This window comes from Pseudophryne corroboree, chromosome 1 (genome assembly GCF_028390025.1).
Source record: "Pseudophryne corroboree isolate aPseCor3 chromosome 1, aPseCor3.hap2, whole genome shotgun sequence".
NCBI classification, from domain to species: Eukaryota; Metazoa; Chordata; class Amphibia; order Anura; family Myobatrachidae; genus Pseudophryne; species Pseudophryne corroboree.
Window position 1 is genome coordinate 192,135,250 of NC_086444.1, and position 19,968 is coordinate 192,155,217.

Here is a 19,968-nt window from a genome sequence, read left to right on the forward strand (position 1 = left end):
TGTCACATTCCACTACCCACTTGAAAGTGCAAAAATTATATGTCATAAATGAATGGATTTCCTGACTATACAGTATGCGAAAATGGAAAACAGATGGATTGCAGAGAGCGCACTCCACTTTTGGCTACATTCTGAATGAAATTCATAGTTATGTGCACTGGGGAAACACAATGAACATACATTTAGCAAACCAAGAACAGAATAACAGCAAAATTAGACATTTGCTCTAACACAATGCATTATAGGATTGTCATATACCGCAAGAAAAGTGAAAATAGTTATTTGAAATTATTAATAATTTCACTAGGTTTTTACTTTACATATAGTTACAGTGGGCTTGTAATACTATATATGACATTGGTGTCTTTAAAGTGTCAAGCAATGTATATGTCCATTTGACTATCTAAGATTAAAATAAGTAGTTTCTATACACCCTCTCCAATGTCCGAAGTCTTCACTGTTAAGGGTTGGTGCTCTGAGAGAGGCTAGTTACTACGTCTATCCAGGGACTCTGGTGAGGCAAGGAAGTGAAGCCTCGCCAAACAGGCCTGATATGTACGACATGGCATGCGTGTACAACATGGCATGCGCTCCATAACTTTTCATTGTGGTCCTACTTTGAAGGCTTGTAAATACTAAACAGAAAACCTAGGTCTTTAAATGTATTCACCATGTGTTTTCCTTTCAGTACATAGAGCTCTTGTACAACCACTTTTGGTGCTTATCAGCCATGACATAATGGTCACTGTCAGGTGATTGCAGCACCTCACACAACTATTACTTGATAGACTAATAAGTACTCATAGTACTGGATATGAATGCAGGCCAACACCATACAACATGGATGGCTATACTACTGCACCCCCTTAGCTCACAATACTGTAAAATAGTCAAACTAATTCTGACCATTTAGATGCATCAATGGTGATGTGATATCTACAAAACATAACATTCTGAATTCAAGATTTCCAATGGCCAAAACCAGGATTTTTCTGGGAAAACTGGAACACATGGGATCCCTACATGTTTGTATGATTATTGTTTAAGTAAACAGAGGTGATTATGTTAAATATGCCAGTAAGGTTAAAATAGTTGTCCTTGGCTTTGGTCTTCTTTGATGATGGATATAAACAGAAAAAAACAAAGATTTTTTCCTCTTGACAAAATATAATCTGTCCTTGAGTGTTAAAGAACAATATCAAATAAACAAACTGAAAATAAAGTGGAAGGAAAGAAAGGCACAACAAAAATAATATTTAACCAGATAAGTACATCTATAATGAAGACATAAGTAAGACAACTTTGTTGTTACAGTAAACTAAAAGGACAGACATTCATCAAAGACTTCTGATTTGATGCAAGTAGTCTCTGGCTTAATTTGAATCATGAGATGAGCAGGGTACTATTCATAAATGTAACAAATATAAAATGCGTCCGTGAGTAACTGTTACACAGGAGGAACCCAGTCTATCTAACACTCCATGAATCTGACCCGCACTTGATGGCTGTCAACGGTTGTTGAACTCTTGGTGCCTGGCGAAATTTGCTAAATAAATGAACACTGCAGAATGAATCTTGTTTTGCTCCACTTATTTCCTTGTGTGTTTAAAATACTAATGTACTTGTGCTAGACCTCAAGGATGTGTTCAACGTTCAGTTGGAAAATTCAAGTACAAGCATCAAATAATTTTTGCGAAGAATACAGATTAAGACCTGATGGCACCGAAATCTCTCATGTCAGGTCCAGACTACTAATCCTCTGACAATATCTATCCTTAACTAAAGTCTCACGATGAATACCAGGCACATGATATAAGACCATTATGATCATCAGTGGTTCTAATACAAAATATTTTGCCCTCCCTAGGCTCCTCCATTGCTACTTCCACTCTTCTAAGTGCAACTGACAGAAAATGAAATGAGTAATTTAGGCTTTGCTGCTGAAGACTAGGATTCAGTTGATGTGTTGGGTGGCACAAGACCACTGTCATTACCAATGGCATGGAGGATGCTAAACTCTACAGCAACTGCTACTTATGACAATCTTCTCTTCCTTCAAAAGTGGGTAAACAATAGCACTAAATATTTCCTAGGCTCATATAGTGTATGCTGCTTGCCGTTGGGTTGTCTGATATTAAACAATGATATCAGGTGGAAGCAGGGGCGCTTTAAGAGAGGAGGAGGCCCATGTGCTTACTCCTCCATTTGGGCCCCCTCCTCTCTGCTGGCAGCACTGAGCGTCTGAGCACTAGAGGGCTCAGACTCTACTGCACATGCGCAGATCTCTGGGAAAATGGTGCAGTGGCCATTTTCCCAGTGATTTCTCTACTGTGCATGCACAGAACTCCATGAAAATGGCCGCCGCACCATTTTCACAGAGTTTTAACAGCACAGGACTCTGGAGGGGTAAGTGTTCCAAAAATGGGTGCAGCGTGTGCGGTGTGGGCCCCTCCTGGACCCAGAGGCCCGTGTGCACCACACACACTGGACCCATTATAAATACGCTAGTGGACGGGAGATGGGAAGGGACGGGGCATCATTCATGTTTTTCACTATCTATACAGTATGTTGACCAGAAATTCTACTACACTAAAGGGTAAATTTACTATAATGTTGATCGTTTTTAAAATTGATCAACATCAATCTTTAGTAAATTTATACCTAAGGCTCATTTCCATTACCCACAAATTATAGTTCAGTGAGTTTGGGGCAAGATCGGGCTGCGAGTTCAGCTGCAGTTGCCGGCGTTTCAAGTCTGTTTCAATGCCAACTCGCCCCCCATCACCCCTAACTGAACTGACCCCTAAAAGTTAAATAAAAAATAGTTGAACTCAATTTCTTGTCAATTACACTGAAAGATGAATTATTTTAAAAAAAGTGTTGATTTTTTAAATGGCAAAACCAGACATGTTTTGCCTTTAATAGAATCACTGCTTTAAATACCATGGTAAGGAAATAGCACAAAATCAGCTAATTAAAAACTTTGCGCTTCGCTCCATTTTCCATCACTTCTAAGATAGACTATACAAAATACACTATGGTGAAGCAAAACAAGTTACAGTACGCCCACAAGAGGCACCACTGCATTGCAGTCTGCCTGCCAAGCAAGAAGTGTGGCTTATACTCAGAAATTAGGATTTCTTTGCAGAATGCTTTACGTCCATATGTCATAATGAATATTTATAGAAAAATAATCTGGTACATTTTCCCTTTTGTAATGTAACAAGTGATGCCCACTTGCTTCGAAAGGAAAAAATGGATGAGCAAAGCTGATGTAAATATGACTTAATTTTACAGTAAGCATCTAATTTACTATGACAGCAAAACTGAAAATAAAAAAAAAGATTTTGAATTGCTATGAATAAAAATGAGATCTATCGTTGTTGATTGCACAGCCCTTGAAATGCATCACTTAAACAGTTCATGAATTGCATGTGATGCAAAAGTCCTTGTAAAATACAGTCTTTTCTTTGGCGAAACTCAAAACATTACTTAAAGAAAACTACGTGAATTTAAATTAAAAGTTAAGTGACCCAAGATGAATTATTATATTGCTGCATTTCTAAATACTCCCCTTTCTCTACCAACGTCTTCCTGCATAAGACTATCAAAGTTTTATAACCCAAAGGCGGCCACTCTTGTCGTAATTTTCTTTGTATGCATTCAATGACACCATATTCCTCTGCACAATCAAACTGCTTGCATGTAATTGTCTTTTGATTGCTTATTTGAGATCTGCCTATTATAAAAGCATGGATAAAAAGAGATTACTTTTTGTTTGATTGGCTTTTAAGCCACCTTCATGGAAGCCGGTGCTAGTTTATTAGGAACCAAATCCAAAAAAACAATTCCAAGGTTTCTTGTTGGCTGAAACCGGATGTTAACAGAATACAAAAAATAAGACATTACCCCTGCGCACCCAAAGGCAGCTACGGTGGATGGAAACGGGAAGATATACAAAACAAGATATACAAAATAGATAATAGTTGTAAACACCCTCCATTGCGCTCTTAGTCTAGCACAGATCTATGGTATGTGCAGATATACTACCAAATGGCGGTCATTGTCCGTTCCGTGTTTTTATCTGTAGTGATGTAATTCTTTTTGTTCTCGTATGGAGGTGGGAAACAATAGAACAATAATATACTGTTTTAGTTTCTATTCTTGATGTAATACCACAAACAATATAATATCCAATGGTTCAGTAATAGAGTCCCTCCAAATGATGGGTAATAGTGGTTTCTATCCAGATTTAAGGGTTCACCTCAGTGCTGATGGTAAGAAGAGAGATGCTACCACTCTGCTTACGTGTATCTATGTAGTGGTACACCTATAAAGGTTTCTTTCGTTGTTCTACACAATTCTAATTCACAGTCTGAATGTCGACATTCAGACCAGGGCGAAAATTTACTAAAAAATCGAGTTTGTCCGATTTGTGTTTTTTTTTCTAAGTCCCAACACGGGAATTCACTAAGCACAAATCTCGGCAGTGTTTGAACTATTCGTAATGGTTTGAATGACAAAGTTCAGAAATACGAATGAATAGACCATCGGTCAAACGCGGCTGTTATTTCCTACAACATGGGTATTCACTATTCATTCGTATTTGGGTGTTAGTCTCTGAGTGCTCAAGTGCGGGTGTATTTTTTTGCGATTCGTTAAATCGTTAAAAAAAGCAGCAAAAAAATAGACCTGCTTTTTCCAGGCGAGTTTGGATAATCATGCACGGATCAGTGAGATCTGTGCATGGTTATCTATGGGAAAGGGTCTGTTTACTGTAAAAACTTGGGGGGGAAATTGCGTGTGGTCCCCCCTCCTAAGCAAAACCAGCCTCGGGCTCTTTGAGCCGGTCCTGGTTGCAAAAATATGGGGGAAAAATTGACAGGGGTTCCCCCATATTTGAACAACCAGTACCGGGCTCTGAGCCTGGTCCTGGTGCCAAAAATACGGGGGACAAAAAGCATAGGGGTCCCCGTATTTTTAACACCAGCACCGGGCTCCACTAGTCAGAGAGATAATGCCACAGCCGGGGGACACTTTTATATAGGTTCCTGCAGCCCTGGCATTAAATCACTAACTAGTCACCCCTGGCCGGGGTACCCTGGAGGAGTGGGGACCCCTTAAATCAAGGGGTCCCCCTCTCCAGCCACCCAAGGGCCAGGGGTGAAGCCCGAGCCTGTCCCCCCCATCCAAGGGCTGCGGATGGGGGGCTGATAGCCATGTGTAAAAAATTGAATATTGTTTTTTGTAGCAGTGAGGTTACTCGCGGTCAACCGCTGATCGCAAAGTTCCCACCATTGGATACAATGTAGAGCCTATGCGCTACATTGTATCTCTGCCGTGCACAGCCTGACTGACAGCTCAGGAGCGCACAGGCAATCAGGAGAGTGCCACGACGTGGCGCTCCCTGATTGGCTGAAGGGACCCTCTGTGACAGGAGTCACGGGGGGTCTCGGCAGTCGGGGAAAGGGGTCCCATGTGTAAACATGGGACCCCTTTCAGTGCGTGGTTCGTGTTTTTTGGTTTGTTTTTTTGCCAAGTACGTGGATTACAAGCTCAGAAGAGGACCGATCTACACTGGATTTTTGTGAGTATAATTTTATTCACAGGTACCCCATGGATTCTACTTGGAGAAGTGGACCAACCCTCGTGTGAACATAGGTAAGTATGTGTGAATGTAGGTGTGCATGTATGTAATAAAGTTTTACTTTCAAGGTGTGTGAGTTCTGTTTTTATTTGGATATTTTTTTTGTAGTAGTACTACAGGTACCATCAGGCTCGTTTCCAACCCCCCGCATGCTGGTACTTGTGGAGCTCCAAGTACCAGCTTGCGGGGGAGGCTTGCTGGGACTTGTAGTATGGCTACAAAAAACAATGGGGGTAATTCCAAGTTGATCGCAGCAGGACATTTTTTAGCAGTTGGGCAAAACCATGTGCAATGCAGGGGGGGCAGATATAACATGTGCAGAAAGAGTTAGATTTGGGTGGGTTATTTTATTTCTGTGCAGGGTAAATACTGGCTGCTTTATTTTTACACTGCAAATTAGATTGCAGATTGAACACACCACACCCAAATCTAACTCTCTCTGCACATGTTAAATCTGCCTCCCCTGCAGTGCACATGGTTTTGCCCAATTGCTAAAAAAATTCCTGCTGCGATCAACTTGGAATTACCCCCAATATTCTTTTTTTTACACATGGCTATCAGCCCCCCATCCGCAGCCCTTGGATGGGGGGACAGCCTCGGGCTTCACCCCTGGCCCTTGGGTGGCTGGAGGGGGGGACCCCTTGATTTAAGGGGTCCACACTCCTCCAGGGTACCCCGGCCAGGGGTGACTAGTTAGTGATTTAATGCCAGGGCCGCAGGGACCTATATAAAAGTGTCCCCCGGCTGTGGCATTATCTCTCTGACTAGTGGAGCCCCATGCTGGTGTTAAAAATACGGGGGACCCCTATGCTTTTTGTCCCCCGTATTTATGGCACCAGGACCAGGCGCAGAGCCCGGTGCTGGTTGTTCAAATATGAGGGAACCCCTGTAAATTTTTTCCCCATATTTTTGCAACCAGGACCGGCTCAAAGAGCCTGAGGCTGGTTTTGCTTAGGAGGGGGGACCCCACGCAATATTTTTTTTAATTTTAACACTTTAATTTTTTTTTTAAGGTGCACAATGAAGCCCTGCACAGATCTCACAGATACGGACGGGATTCCTTGTGTTTTGTCAGGCAGTGTTTTACTCATCACTTCCGTAAAACACTGCCTGACATTACGAATCACATCGACATCGGAAAAGACGAATGTTGCAAACTCGGCAGATTAGTAAATGGCCGTATCAGGATTCAAAAAGTTGCAGTAAAATGCACCCGATACCATTCGAGTTCAAACACCCTTAAAAACGGCAAAAACACGAATATTAGTAAATATACCCCCATGTCTGCATAATGACTTTACTGTTGGGAGCCATTATTGAGGTAACACACCTGCTAACATAAAATAGCTACCCCAACCTAAATTCTCACCTTCTAGTATTACAAATGTAATACGACAAAGGACTACCAAACCACAAGATTGATGTTTTTATTTTTAATCTCTGTCAGTAAAATGGGATGATCACATACCATTGTACTGTAGCTCTTTAAAAAAAACTTGAATTCTCTAATCCATTACATCTAAATGAACCCCACATCTTAATGGCTTCACACACAAGTTACAAAGCTGGGAATGTAGTCTTCAGTCGGTCACTATCTAGTTAGAGAAGCACCTCCCTGCTGCCAAATAAAAGCATGAAGGACATATTTAGATAAGTAAAAACTCTTTAGTGGTTTCAGGTATATTATTCTTCTCAGTAATATACAGCAATGAAGGACACTAAAATCTACTTAAATAACCAACAATTCTTAAAACAGAATGTTTGACTGAAATCAACTGCTGTAAATGCAGAAACACACCTTTTCTGCCATTTGAGAACGGGTTGGGTTTGGGTGACCAGCGTTTGGGATCCCGCCGGCCGCCGGTCACAAATCTACATCCCTTGAGAACTATGTTGTCAGAGACCTACACTTCTTAGCAACAGCTTCAACCACAGAAACAAACTGTGGACTGCGCTCATTGGATCAATGGTTGCCGAGTTTGCTAAGGAGCATTAAATCAATAGGTGAAATAGCTATAAAAATTTGTTTCTGTGTTTCAGGATGACAATTTCAAGCATAAGTAATACTTCAAGCATTAGAAGTGTCTAATAGATAGCCAGTAGATCATGGTGCCCACCAATGCATTACATACCTCCTTACATGACCTTCTCCAGGAGGGACAAAATGCCCTGCTTCAGGACTTTTCTCTTAAATTATGATTGCTGGCACCTGTTTTGAACAGGTTAATGGATGAGAAAGGTGTTTCAGCACAGGTGAGGGCAATCCTAAATTAAGAGTAAAGTCTATGAGCACAGCATCCTGTTCCTCCTGGAGAGGGTCATGTTGGGAGGTATGCATATTGATTCTATTGCGGTATCAGTATTAAGTGGAGTTACGCTTTAAGGGGTACATTTACTAAGCAGTGATAAGAACGGAGAAGTGAACCAGTGGAGAAGTTGCCCATGGCAACCAATCAGCACTGTAGTAACATCTATAATTTGCATACTATAAAATGATACAGAGCTGCTGATTGGTTGATGGGGAAAATTCTCCACTGGCTCACTTCTCCATTCTTATCACTGCTTAGTAAATGTACCCCTTCGAGCAGTGCAAAGATCCACTTTTATTCCTGTGCCGACTTCCTCATATAACTGAATTATGACCTACAATGCAAAGCAACACACACTACAAAACATCACTAGTCACAGTATACAGCTTTGTGTAGTACTGGGGCAGATAGCACAGCACTTGTGAAGAGAGAGAGTGAAAGATCATTTCCTGCCTTTTGCAGTCATCTTGCTACTGAACTAGCTCCAGAGCATATATTTCAAAGCCATTACAGCAGATTAATGACGGATTATTAATGCAAGATTACCTAAAGATGATAACGAGCTTACAGTCTGGGTGATTAAATATTTCATGGCTAATGTAACTATTCCAAATCTCTGAGTAGCCATGAGAGAATATTAAGCGGAAAGACTAAAATGACTCCAGCCAAGTACATCTTCATATTGAACATAACAGAAAAAATGATGTCTAATAAAACAGCAGCTGCAAAATATTAACCAAAAGCACAAACTGTAGCAAACAAGTTGCCAATTGAAGGTAGAGTGAGCAGATCCACAGGGAATATCAAGCATCATCACAAGATCTATTTCTGTTGCCCAAATAAACAATACATGTTTACATAGTAATTTACCAGTGTGGCTTTGTGCGTAAAAGCCTCTAAAGTACCTGCTTCACGGCTAAAACCCTGCTGTTCTGTATAAACTTTCACAACTTGTACACAAGGCTTAAGTGTACGGCTGCAGCCCCTGTTTTCATAATTTGATTATGCCACAATTCTGCAAAGTGGTTTTATAATCATAAGATATCTTGCCTGTATCAAGTTATTTCAATTACTTCAATGTGATACTGCTCTGTAATGAAAGCTGGGTTCTTCCAAGCATTCCTACACATCCTACATAAATGAACTGTGTAATGTTATCATTTTGTTGTCTGAATGGAATGTGAGCATGCAATTATTTACCAGTCACCTGAAAATGATCCCGTGGCTGGGTGATAATTACATGTAATAACCTCAATGCGATAGAGTTAATAAACACTGGGGTACACCTCGGCTTCGTGTAACAAGAGTGATAAATATGTACTTATTGCAATGTTGTGCTATTGTCATTTACGAAGGGAACACGAGTTTATAATGAATGGATTTTTAAGTATGCTGGCATGGTTTGATATGAGCTGTTGAAAAATTGTTAATGCCATGCGATGCAATGATTGCAAACATGTGTCGCAGTCTTCCAGAGATTAAAACGGATGAGGGCATTTATTTGCTGTTATTTAGATACTGCCTATATTATGGAGAGCTCTACAGACACATCAGACCATACCCCTAAACAGTTTATCATCTTTATATTAAATATCAGAAGTCCCTTAGCAGTATGTCTTTGGGTTGTTGAAGGAAACCAGCATGTGGAATAAAGCAGCGCAAATAGGCAATGCACATACAAACTACACACAGATAGCTCCCAAGCGCTAACCACTGAGCCACCCACAAGGGTAATGGAACACTGGAGATTATTTAGCTGCGGATTTCCACAGAGGAATATTGTTGAGTTTATTTTAAACAGTAATTTTTTTTTTTTTTTTCAACAGATGAAAAATTGTTGCTTTTAATTGCTGCTCTAAATAGTGAGCCTTTTCCAAATGAACTGAAGACTTCACACGCGGGGAAGTAAAGCAGCTACAAATCACTGCTTAAAAGTAGAGCGTATGCTCTGTGTACCAGCTAAGGTTTAGGTTCTATTGACTACAAAGAAGCTATATGTTTCCATAGTGTTTTTTCTATGTTGCAGGAACGGCCAGTGGATCACTGGAGATCTGCTAATGTGACTTCTCCCAATAACAGGAAATGGTCTATAGGCAGAGCTGTTTCTTGCCAATATCGCTACCAGTGAGCGGGTGGGTGGGTGTGCCAACAGGTCTCCAGTGGTGGCAGGTGCCATGACGTAAGCAGACACCGGCAGGGTGAGAGCACAGCAGTTAGCAGGGGCTGATGGGGCGCCTTGTGTGATTACACTGCTCGCCCGCTCCTATGTGGATATGTGGATATGTGAATAAGCACAAGCAGCTCATGCTGATTAAAATGATATGTGGCATGCCTATATTCTAGGAAAACACTGTAACGTAGCATTCCGTATACAGATACAGCCACAGTTGCAAACAGAATATAAGCATGCCGCATATCATTTTAATCAGCATAAACAGCGCGTGTGTCCTGTTTGCATCATTTTGTGAATAAGATGCATTTTAATAGAAAAAAAACACAAGAAAAGAAGCTCAGCGCTACCAAGTCATGCATTAGAAGGGCTTTTTTTATTGTGCAAGGAGGTTAGATGTATGTGAACACATCTGTATGTTGTTTTGGGCACTGTTGTAAACCCTGTGTCGCCCATTATTGAGTAAAATATGAGGGGGTCTGTAAAATTAAAACACCACTGCTATGAAACTTTGAAATCTTGCTTTTTTTTTTGAGCAGCTGATGTCTGTCACCAGTGTTGCTTCAAAGAATGGAGATCCCACCAGGGAAATGCAATAGGAGGTGCCCATGAAAAAGTGTGGTGGCTGGTTATGCCACTGAAAAGCCATGGCCAGCACCAAAAGGGGTGTGGCCAGTCACTAGAAAGACATAGTTAGCCACTAGAGGGGGCATGGTATGACAATTTTCCATTACTTTGAAAACACAGCCAAAAATTACCTTGGTATGCCACCCATCACTCATCCTACAATGACAAGACATACCTATACTTGCTCCAAATTTCCACCACATGCCTCCTACTTGCTACAAAGTAACCTTCATGCCATTTGACCTAATTAGATTCAACATGTATCCACATACACTCAGACCACACAAGTCTTCAGTACCCACATGTACTCCTAAAACTCCCCCCAATGCCATCCACACGTCCCCAGATGTCACCAACATGTGACTTAGTCCTCTTCTCATGCCCATCAGATTTTGCCCACATGCCTATCACAACACCACCACATGCCTCTCACACCTCTGACTCCTTTTACTTACTTTTAGAGCTAGAGCCCAAAAAGGAGGCAATTTTTCCATGTGATGTGGAAATCAGCTGCTCCCATTCAGTCTCATTCTCTGCTTAATAACAAAGCATAATTACAATTAAAGCAGGGACTAGAGGCACAGATGAAGACTTGCCATGCCGCCTGTTACACATCATTAAAATGGTAGGGTAGATGCCCCCAGGCACGGAACCACCTGGCATTTCCTCAATACCCTAGTGGGTCAGTCTGACAATGACTGCAACTGTAAAGGTCACCTTGAACTTCTTTTTACTCCACTTAAGACAGCAGGAAGTAGAACTCAATCTAATGTAGGAAGTAGAACTCAATAACATGAACTAATTTAGCGCAATTTCTTTTTAAAGAGCCAGCAGTTTCAGGTTATATACACAGCACGGTTGGGGGAAAAATCAGGTTTTAAAAAATAAAATACTTTTTTTTCTGTTTAACAGTTGTTTTTTTCTAAACAGTTTATCTTTGCATTAATGTTTTATGAAAATAAAATTGAATCGTGTATTAGAAACCTTAATCAACCATGTTTTAATGCTCTCTAACATGAATAATGTTATTAGGCTTTGATTTTAGGCTTTGATTTTATTCATTTTAAGTTTTCAATCACACAATTTTTGACAGCTTATTACATCTGAATCTATGTAGATCAGGGGTGGGGAACCTCCGGCCCGGGGGCCGTATAAGGCCCGCAGAGCCACTTGATCCAGCCTGACCATGCTCACCTAACCAAAGGAGATGCCGGGCACCCGCTGAGATTTTGTTATTAGTGGGCGTCCGGCTTCTTCTCCTCAGCAGCAGCTCCGGCTTATGGTTCTGGCAGTGTACTTGTGCGGCTGTGCGGTGCTATGGGAGAGATGTCATGATGTCTCTCCCATAGTTCTGAGGAGCAGGCAGCCAGGCGGAGGGCAATGGTCTGGAAGCAGGGCTGGTGAGTATTGTTTTTTTTTTCTTTTAATGTGTGTATGTGTCAGCAGCGCTACTAGGGGTCATATATAATGGGCATATTTAATGGGGCATAACAACTGACTGGGGGCATACCTAATGGGGCATAACAAGTGACTGGGGGCATATCTAATGGGGCATAACAAGTGACTGGGGGCATATGTACTGGGGACATATCTACTGGGGCATAACAACTGACTGGGGGTATATCTACTGGGGGCATAACTACTGACTGGGGGCATAACTACTGACTTGGGGCATAACTACTGGGGGCATATGTAATGGGGGCAGGCTAATTATTAACTTGATAATTTTTGTATGGCCCCGAAGGATTTTATAAATATCCAAATGGACCCTGGTAGAAAAAAGGTTCCCCACCCCTTATGTAGATAGACTAAACATATTACACTCAGAGATAGATGAAATTGAAAATAAGAACAACAAGTACAGTGTAAATGTTAAGCATTGGTCCTACTTATTACTTATTATAATTAAATCAATCTAAATAGAATAATCTGAATACAAAGTGGAAAATGCAAAAGCACTTGTCAGAGAACACACACACACACACACACACACACACACACACACACACACACACACACACGAGGTGTTAAGTATTAGCACTGGACATGCCACTGACATTAAACATTTGGATTAAAAATGCTTGTTTTTTAGTATAATAGGCTTTTTTTTTCCAGAAGTCATAGCACCGTGCCTGTAGTCACAGCATAATAAAAAAAAAACAGTGTTTAAAATAGAAAAAAAATTGGTTTTAACCAATTTGATTTAAACCAACTAATCCTGATACACAGTATCAGTAAATTATGACATATCAATAGTACAGTAACTGTAAGATGACATATCTTTGGAACAACAGAGCAATAATGCAGATTAGAGCATTGGGGGACTCATTGTGGAAATTGACCAGATAGGCGTTGTCACTGAAAACCACTGTTCAAAGGAGAGGGATTCCACAGTCCCAATTTGATCACAAATGACCACTTGTTATGGGACTACTGCTGGGCCGCAGTGCACACATGCTGTGATGTTACTGCAACCCTGGTCACAGTGCCGTGGATGCCGCCACATGATTGACATGCTGCAGGTGCCTGGGGGAGAAGACAGGGAACGTTCTTCAAAACAGAGGCAAGTCGCCTACATTTTGTGTGCTTGCTGAAACCAGTACATGGATCTTTGGATGCATATTAAGTTTAACTGGCTTCGGCAGGAGAGTTTTGGCAGACAGTCTGAGAAACCTTTCTTAGACTTCCAATGGCCCGCCTGACATGCGCAATAATTATTATTTTCCCAAAAGATCCCTTCGGTGGCATTTACTTATGCACTCAGATCCTGCTGCGACTGAAGTCGCATCAGCGATCACTCCTGGATGCATCTCTGCATCAGGCCCTGTATTTTGTCATGCAAGTGGAGGTGAGTCAATGGAAGAAGAAGTCAGTTTAGTACACACTGAGCTGGCATCCAACAAGGGACAAACACATAGAGTCACAGTCGCTAATACAGACAAGAACACAATGGACAAGGAACACCGGAAGCAAGGACAGTGCTGGCGAGGAACATGAAGAAGGAGGGCCCTGCCTGTGAAAGCTTACATGCTAAGAGAAGTAGTGAACAGATGGAGGGTAAACTGGGGAGAAGCAAAGGATAGGGGAGGAGAGAGGACTGGATAAATAGGGGGAGGAATGGTGGCTTTTGTGCGAATGTTTGAACCTGTTGAGACTTGTGAAAAGTCTAACTTGCCAGTAGAGTTCCAGGTGAAGGGGCAAAAAGCAAGTATGAAATTATGTAACCTGGAGGGAGTGGAGTCAGTAATCGGAAAAAGAGTGAAGGGAGTGGAGGGAGGGTGGGCAGAAATGCTCTAGATTACTATTAATTATATTAGGTTATTTAATTATATAATACTTCATCATTGGTCAATACAAAAGCCTTTGTAAAGAATCATAAGTATATAAAAACAAAGTAACCAATACAGTAAGAAGTAGGACACTAGTTAGAAATTAACATTTTATAAAGATAGATTATTATTAGTACAGTCTGCTGTGGCTTGTAATATCACTGTTCTGTTAAAAATGCAAGACACCATTGTATAAGTCATTCAAACAAAAATATGTTTAAATATTTATATTGAATATAATATTTATATTAATGTGTATAAATACTGTACAGCGTATAACAAAGCCACCTTTGAGGACTCAAACTACCACAAAATACTATACACTTAGAACTGTGGGATGGGATTGCTTGAATAACTGGTTATCTTTAGCTAAGGTTCCAAGTGAGATACCTTTTATTTTCTTTCAACTATAATTTCAATAGGTGAGAGTCTCTTAACAGACTCTCTTTGTAAAAAGTGTTGATTAATGCTATACTTCACGACGGGTACTCTGTCCACTCTGGCACATCCTGACACACAATTCCTGATCACAGTTACAGAAGGTTATGATAAAGTCTTTACCTAGTAGGTAGGTCTCCCATCTTCAGAGGTCAGAACAGTAAGGGCACATACCCACAAATAACATGGCTATCACATAGCCACCAGAAAGTCATCTTCTTCCTGTTTTGGCTTTTATAATGTGATTCATTAATAGTTTAGTTCTATGGTTCCTGGATGCTGTATCCCTTAATATTTGAAATGTGTTAATTACCAGGCATTCCGAACTGATTGCATACTTCAACTACCTGTCTATCCACTGCCTGATTATGAAACTGGGTATGTCAAATATACTTGTGTATTTTGTAACATATTATATAGCAATAGAATTATAACAAACATTATCGACACACAGTTCTCACATATGTGTTCGTTTCTATGGAAATTGAAAACGAGACAAAAAAAAACCCAACAAATCTCCAAATTTAGCAAAGATCATGAACTGCAGGATTATAGCACATGATTATATCACTTATGTGAACCTATTAAATATGGATAATACAGGGCTCTGTTATTTAGAGAGAGGCTGAACAAAGACAACATTTGCCATTTCTGAAACTGCACTGAAGACATACATCAGTCTTAAATAGATGTATTGTTCAGATATGTTATTAGGCAGACAATTTAAACTTTGAAATGAACTTGTCTGTTCATTTGGCTTTTGATCAAATCTTTCACAGTGTCAAAAAAAGCAAGTCTCTGCATATTAGATAATAAGGACTATTCTTGAGAACCCAGCAAAACTTCAGCGATGCAAATTTACAAATGTAATCATTGAAATGACAATTTCACATTATGAAAATGTCGCTGATATAATCTAAATTTGGCGAGTATTCCTATATATGTGTAGATATCCGAACACTACTAAACAAACTGGTTTCAGTACTTAAGATAAATAATACAGAAAACAAAAATAAAATGTTTGTATTTTATTGGGTCAGGCTTTTTTAATTCCTGCAGTACTTTATAGAGAATACTTCATTGTTCACATCAGCTCTTTCTGAGTGGACTTTATAATCTATAATCCCTACCACACAGACTAGGGTAATATTCCCACCATGGCCATAACTGTGTGGCGTTAGTATATACTCCCCGTGCTTGCAAGGGTTTCCTCCAGGTACTCCAGTTTTCTCCCACAATCCAAAAATATACTGGTAGATTAACTGACTTCCAACAAAAATAAACCCCAGTGTGTGTGTGCGTATACAAGATGGGCCAAGTGGTTCTTAGCTGCCATCAAATTCTCTGTTCCTATATTACTTGGTTTATATTACTTGGCATACTGGCACCAGGACCTTTGTCAAGGCTAGTAAGACCTCATAACCACATAGCTGTCTTTCCACTTGCGTGGCTGTGACATCATATTAGCCTTGACGAAGGGCCACTATGGGACCTTTATGGCACTGGTAGATTTACTATATTGGTGGAAATGGCAAGTGCCCTCTACCTTGTTACATGTGTAAGCTAACAGGACTCTACCAGCATACGGAGGCAACACCCAGAGTGAAATAGAGGGGATATATATATATACCACACAACACAAAAGGCGCCGGGTTCACATATATATATATATATATATATATATAAAACAAAAGGCTAATGCTGCTCCTCACCTCTGCAGGGGGAAATTCAAGTGTTTAGCGAGCTGGTGGTGCCCGATGGAGCAATTCAAGTGATGCGCCATTTGGGCACGCCAGTGCTGACATTACTGTTAATTTGACGGGGTGGAAACTAGCATACATATACTGAGGCTGACATAACTCCAGTTACTGTACATTTGCATGTGCGTCCGTGCGTGTGCGTCCGTGCGTGCGTGTGTGCACATGTAACTGCCACCATATACATTCTCAGTTTGGGTCAATCTGAATGTTAGATTTAGTGGCTCTTTTAATTATCTGAAACAATGAAAATTCTTTTTCGGGTGGTGGTGGGGGTGTTATTTTACGTTTATAGTAATTAGTGAAAGTTACACAACTTGGAAAATATGGAACTCTATCATTTACCTGCACTGGTGCCTGCACCGCTTGTGAGGTCCCCACCCATCAGACCACCTAAGAATTAAAGAAAAATCGGCAGTCAGCACTGCTGCAATTTACCACAGATGCCACCACATCTTAACTTCCATAAAACTTTGGTTCATTAAATGAATTTTTACTGAGACCACTTTGTCATTTTTTGTGACAGTAATAAAAATATTCCAGAGGTCTAGCAAAATTTAGACCATATTTAAATCTTATAATGCTTTTACAAGCAAGATACTGCCTGTAGAATCAATACAATTTCATTAAATTGTAAAGAGTACCAGAATATATAATACACTGCAATACTGTATATACTGCAGTATACTCTCATGTACAGATTCTTGAAATTCATTGCTAGTAATGGATTGCTGTCCAACATCTCAAAACCTGGGGGGGTAAATTTACTAAAGCTTCTAAAACAAAGAATTGGCGATGTTGCCCACACCAACCAATCAGATGCTGTCTATCATTTTCTAAAAGGCAATAGAGAAATGATAGACACCATCTGATTGGTTGCTAGGGGCAACATCACCAATTCTCTGTTTTAGAAGCTTTAGTAAATTTACCCCTTGCACTCTTTTGCTCTTCATTCAGTCATAGGAAGCACACGCCTTCTCACTGACCAATAACGGTGCCCTAGTTTCTGCAGTCACTGAATGACACATCTGATCATCTGCGTAAGTAGTAGTGGCACAGAGTTACTGCAGGAGGAAGCATACAATGCTTTTTCCTGGTATACACATTCTCTTGTACTGTGTATATGTAGGCTACACAGGGCTGAAACTAGGATTTTCGTCACCCGAGGCAAGGCAGTAATTTGGTGTCGCCCACCCCCAAAAAATAAATAAATAAATAAAAACTAACAAACCATCCGTCATACTAAAGTAATCAGATTATCAAAATTTTTTAAAAAAGGGGATACTATTGGACAATATTCCTCTATGTGCCCCAAATTCCCTAAGCGCCACATGCCCCCCCAGCAGCGTGTTCTATTACATGCCCCCCTGTGCCCCCCCATACATTGCACTATATCACTGCACTACAGTATATCATAACACTTCATCACTGCACTACATTCTCTATACTACATACCCTGCACGTTGAACTACATCACTACACTACATGCCCCTATACACTGCACTACATACCCTATATGCTACACTACATCACTACACTACATCCCCTTACTGTATATGCTACACCACATCAGTGCACTACATGCCCCTATATACTGTAATACATTACTACACTACATACTGTACCCTATATCATAGGCGTGCGCACGGGGGGTGCCTGGTGCGCACAGGCACCCCCAAATGTGCGGCACCCCCACACGCCACGCCAGCTGCAGCACAGTGGAGTGGCTGTGTGACTTCCCCCCTCTGCTGCGGCGGCAGCAGGCAGTGCAAGAGGATATACAGCATGCTGAGCCATTGGCCAGCATAGGTCCAGCTCAGCTTAACTCGGGCAGCTGTGAGTTTCTGCGCTGAGGTTCCGTGCTCCTCCTCCTCCCGGCCGGGCAGTTCCTGCTGATTTGGATGGAGTTTTCTAAAAGTGGGCGTGGTCACGAGGGTCCGCGATTAGGCCACACCCCCAACTTTCCCTGGGCCCGGCGATCTACAGTATGTGCACTTGCAGCCCTGCCTTCTCTTGCTGGTGCAGGTGGATCTCTCTCAGCAGCCATCCCATAGAGCCCGGCCAGGAAGGAGAAGGTAAGAGGTGTGTGTGTAGGTGTGTGTGTCAGCAGACTCGGCAACATGGGGCACAGAGTACACCCGTGCCCGGCCCCAAGGTTCTGAGGGGCCCCGAGGTTCTGACCCCACCCCCTGTTTTATCTCTGCTATAGCGTACATGGGGGGTCATTCCGACCTGAATGCAACAGGCTACTTTTTGCACTGCTGCGATAAGGTAGTCGCCGCCTATAGGGGGGGGGGGAGGGGGGTTGGAATCGCTGTGCAGGGCTGCAAACGCTTGTGCAGTGGGCTGCACAAACAAAAGTTTTTGCCGTCTCTTCACAGCTCTGGACTTACTCACCCGCTGCGATCATCCAGGACGGAGCTGACGTCAGGATCCCTCCCTGGAAACGGTTGGGCACGCCTGCGTTCGGATGGACACTCCCTGAAAACGGTCAGTGGACGCCTCCAGCCGGCCTCTTCCTGTCAATCTTCTTGCGTTCGCCGCTGTGAACACTTTCTTCGTTTTTCTCATCGCTGCCCGGCGACGCCCGTCGCCAGGCAGCGATGCGTGCAGTTCTGACCCGTTCGCACGGCTGCGAAAAAGTGCAGCGTGCGAACGGGTTGGAATGACCCCCATGATCCATGAGGAGCAGTAGGAACACTGTTCCTGGCTGGAACAGGTGTGACTAGTACCGCAGCATGACAGAAGAAGCACAAAGCAGCCGCAGGCACCCTCCCTACCCATGCGGAAACTGACACAGTGTGGTAAGTATCAGTGTATTTTTACTATATTGCCATTCTCATGAAACCTCTCTCTCTCTCTCTCTCCCTATCTTTCCCTCCCCCTCTCTCGTCCCCCTCTCGCCCTATCTTTTCCTCCTTCTCCCTCTCTACCTTTCCCTCTCTCTCCCTCCACCCCCCCCCCCCCCTCTATAGGTCTCTCTCCTTTCTGTCCCCCTTACTCTCTCTCTCTCTATGGTGCCCATTTGTCATGGATTACATATTGAATGTGATCTGGGTGGGATCTTACCACCCAGGATCCTATTGCAATATGCGATGCACTGAGGCATTTCTGGCGGAAGGTTCTCGGGGAACCCAGCCGGATCCACTTTCCCCTGATCTGTAGCCCATAGGATACAATGGGCTATTGCAGTCAAATATTGCAGTAGCTGCGGGGAACAATATCAGGATACATTGTGCAGCATTGCATCCCCCATAGAAACCTATGGTTGATGCGGCTGCGGGGGGAAATGGAGGGATCGCAGCAGGTATCTCCGATACCTGCTGCAATCCCTTCTTTATACATACCAGGGAAACCTTATATTTGCGGCTAATTTCTGAAAGCGCGTGTTTTTCGGGGACATAGCCACAAATATTTTTTGATAAATGGGCCCCTCTGTCTCTCTCCTTCTCCGCATCTTACCCCCTCTCTTTCTCCCTCCTTTTCTCTGCCTATCCCCCCCCCCCCTCTTCTGGGGGGAATCTCTCTATCTCCCCCTTTCTCTTTCGGTGGTCGAGGTGCCACCTGACCTGCAGTCATTTACTTCTACCACTGTCTACTCCAGCAGGGTAAGGCTTCATGGTCGTGCTGGATGATGGGTGCTGTGCTGGGTCAGAGGCGGAACTACAGATGTTGCCACGCTCATCCATCA

At 42.1% G+C, this 19,968-nt stretch overlaps 1 protein-coding gene across 17 annotated transcripts in view; it reads right to left on the reverse strand.

Annotated features, from left to right (window-relative positions):
- MEF2C (myocyte enhancer factor 2C) overlaps nt 1-19,968 on the reverse strand; it is a 382,771-nt gene that overhangs the window by 21,349 nt on the left and 341,454 nt on the right. For 15 of the 17 annotated variants that reach the window (XM_063963987.1, XM_063963979.1, XM_063963982.1 and 12 more), the window contains one exon: nt 16,623-16,670. The exons of the other annotated variants lie outside the window; for them this stretch is intronic. In XM_063963987.1, the coding sequence (XP_063820057.1) occupies nt 16,623-16,670 (48 nt within the window). The remainder of the gene's footprint in view (nt 1-16,622; nt 16,671-19,968) is intronic. 17 annotated transcript variants of the gene reach the window in all.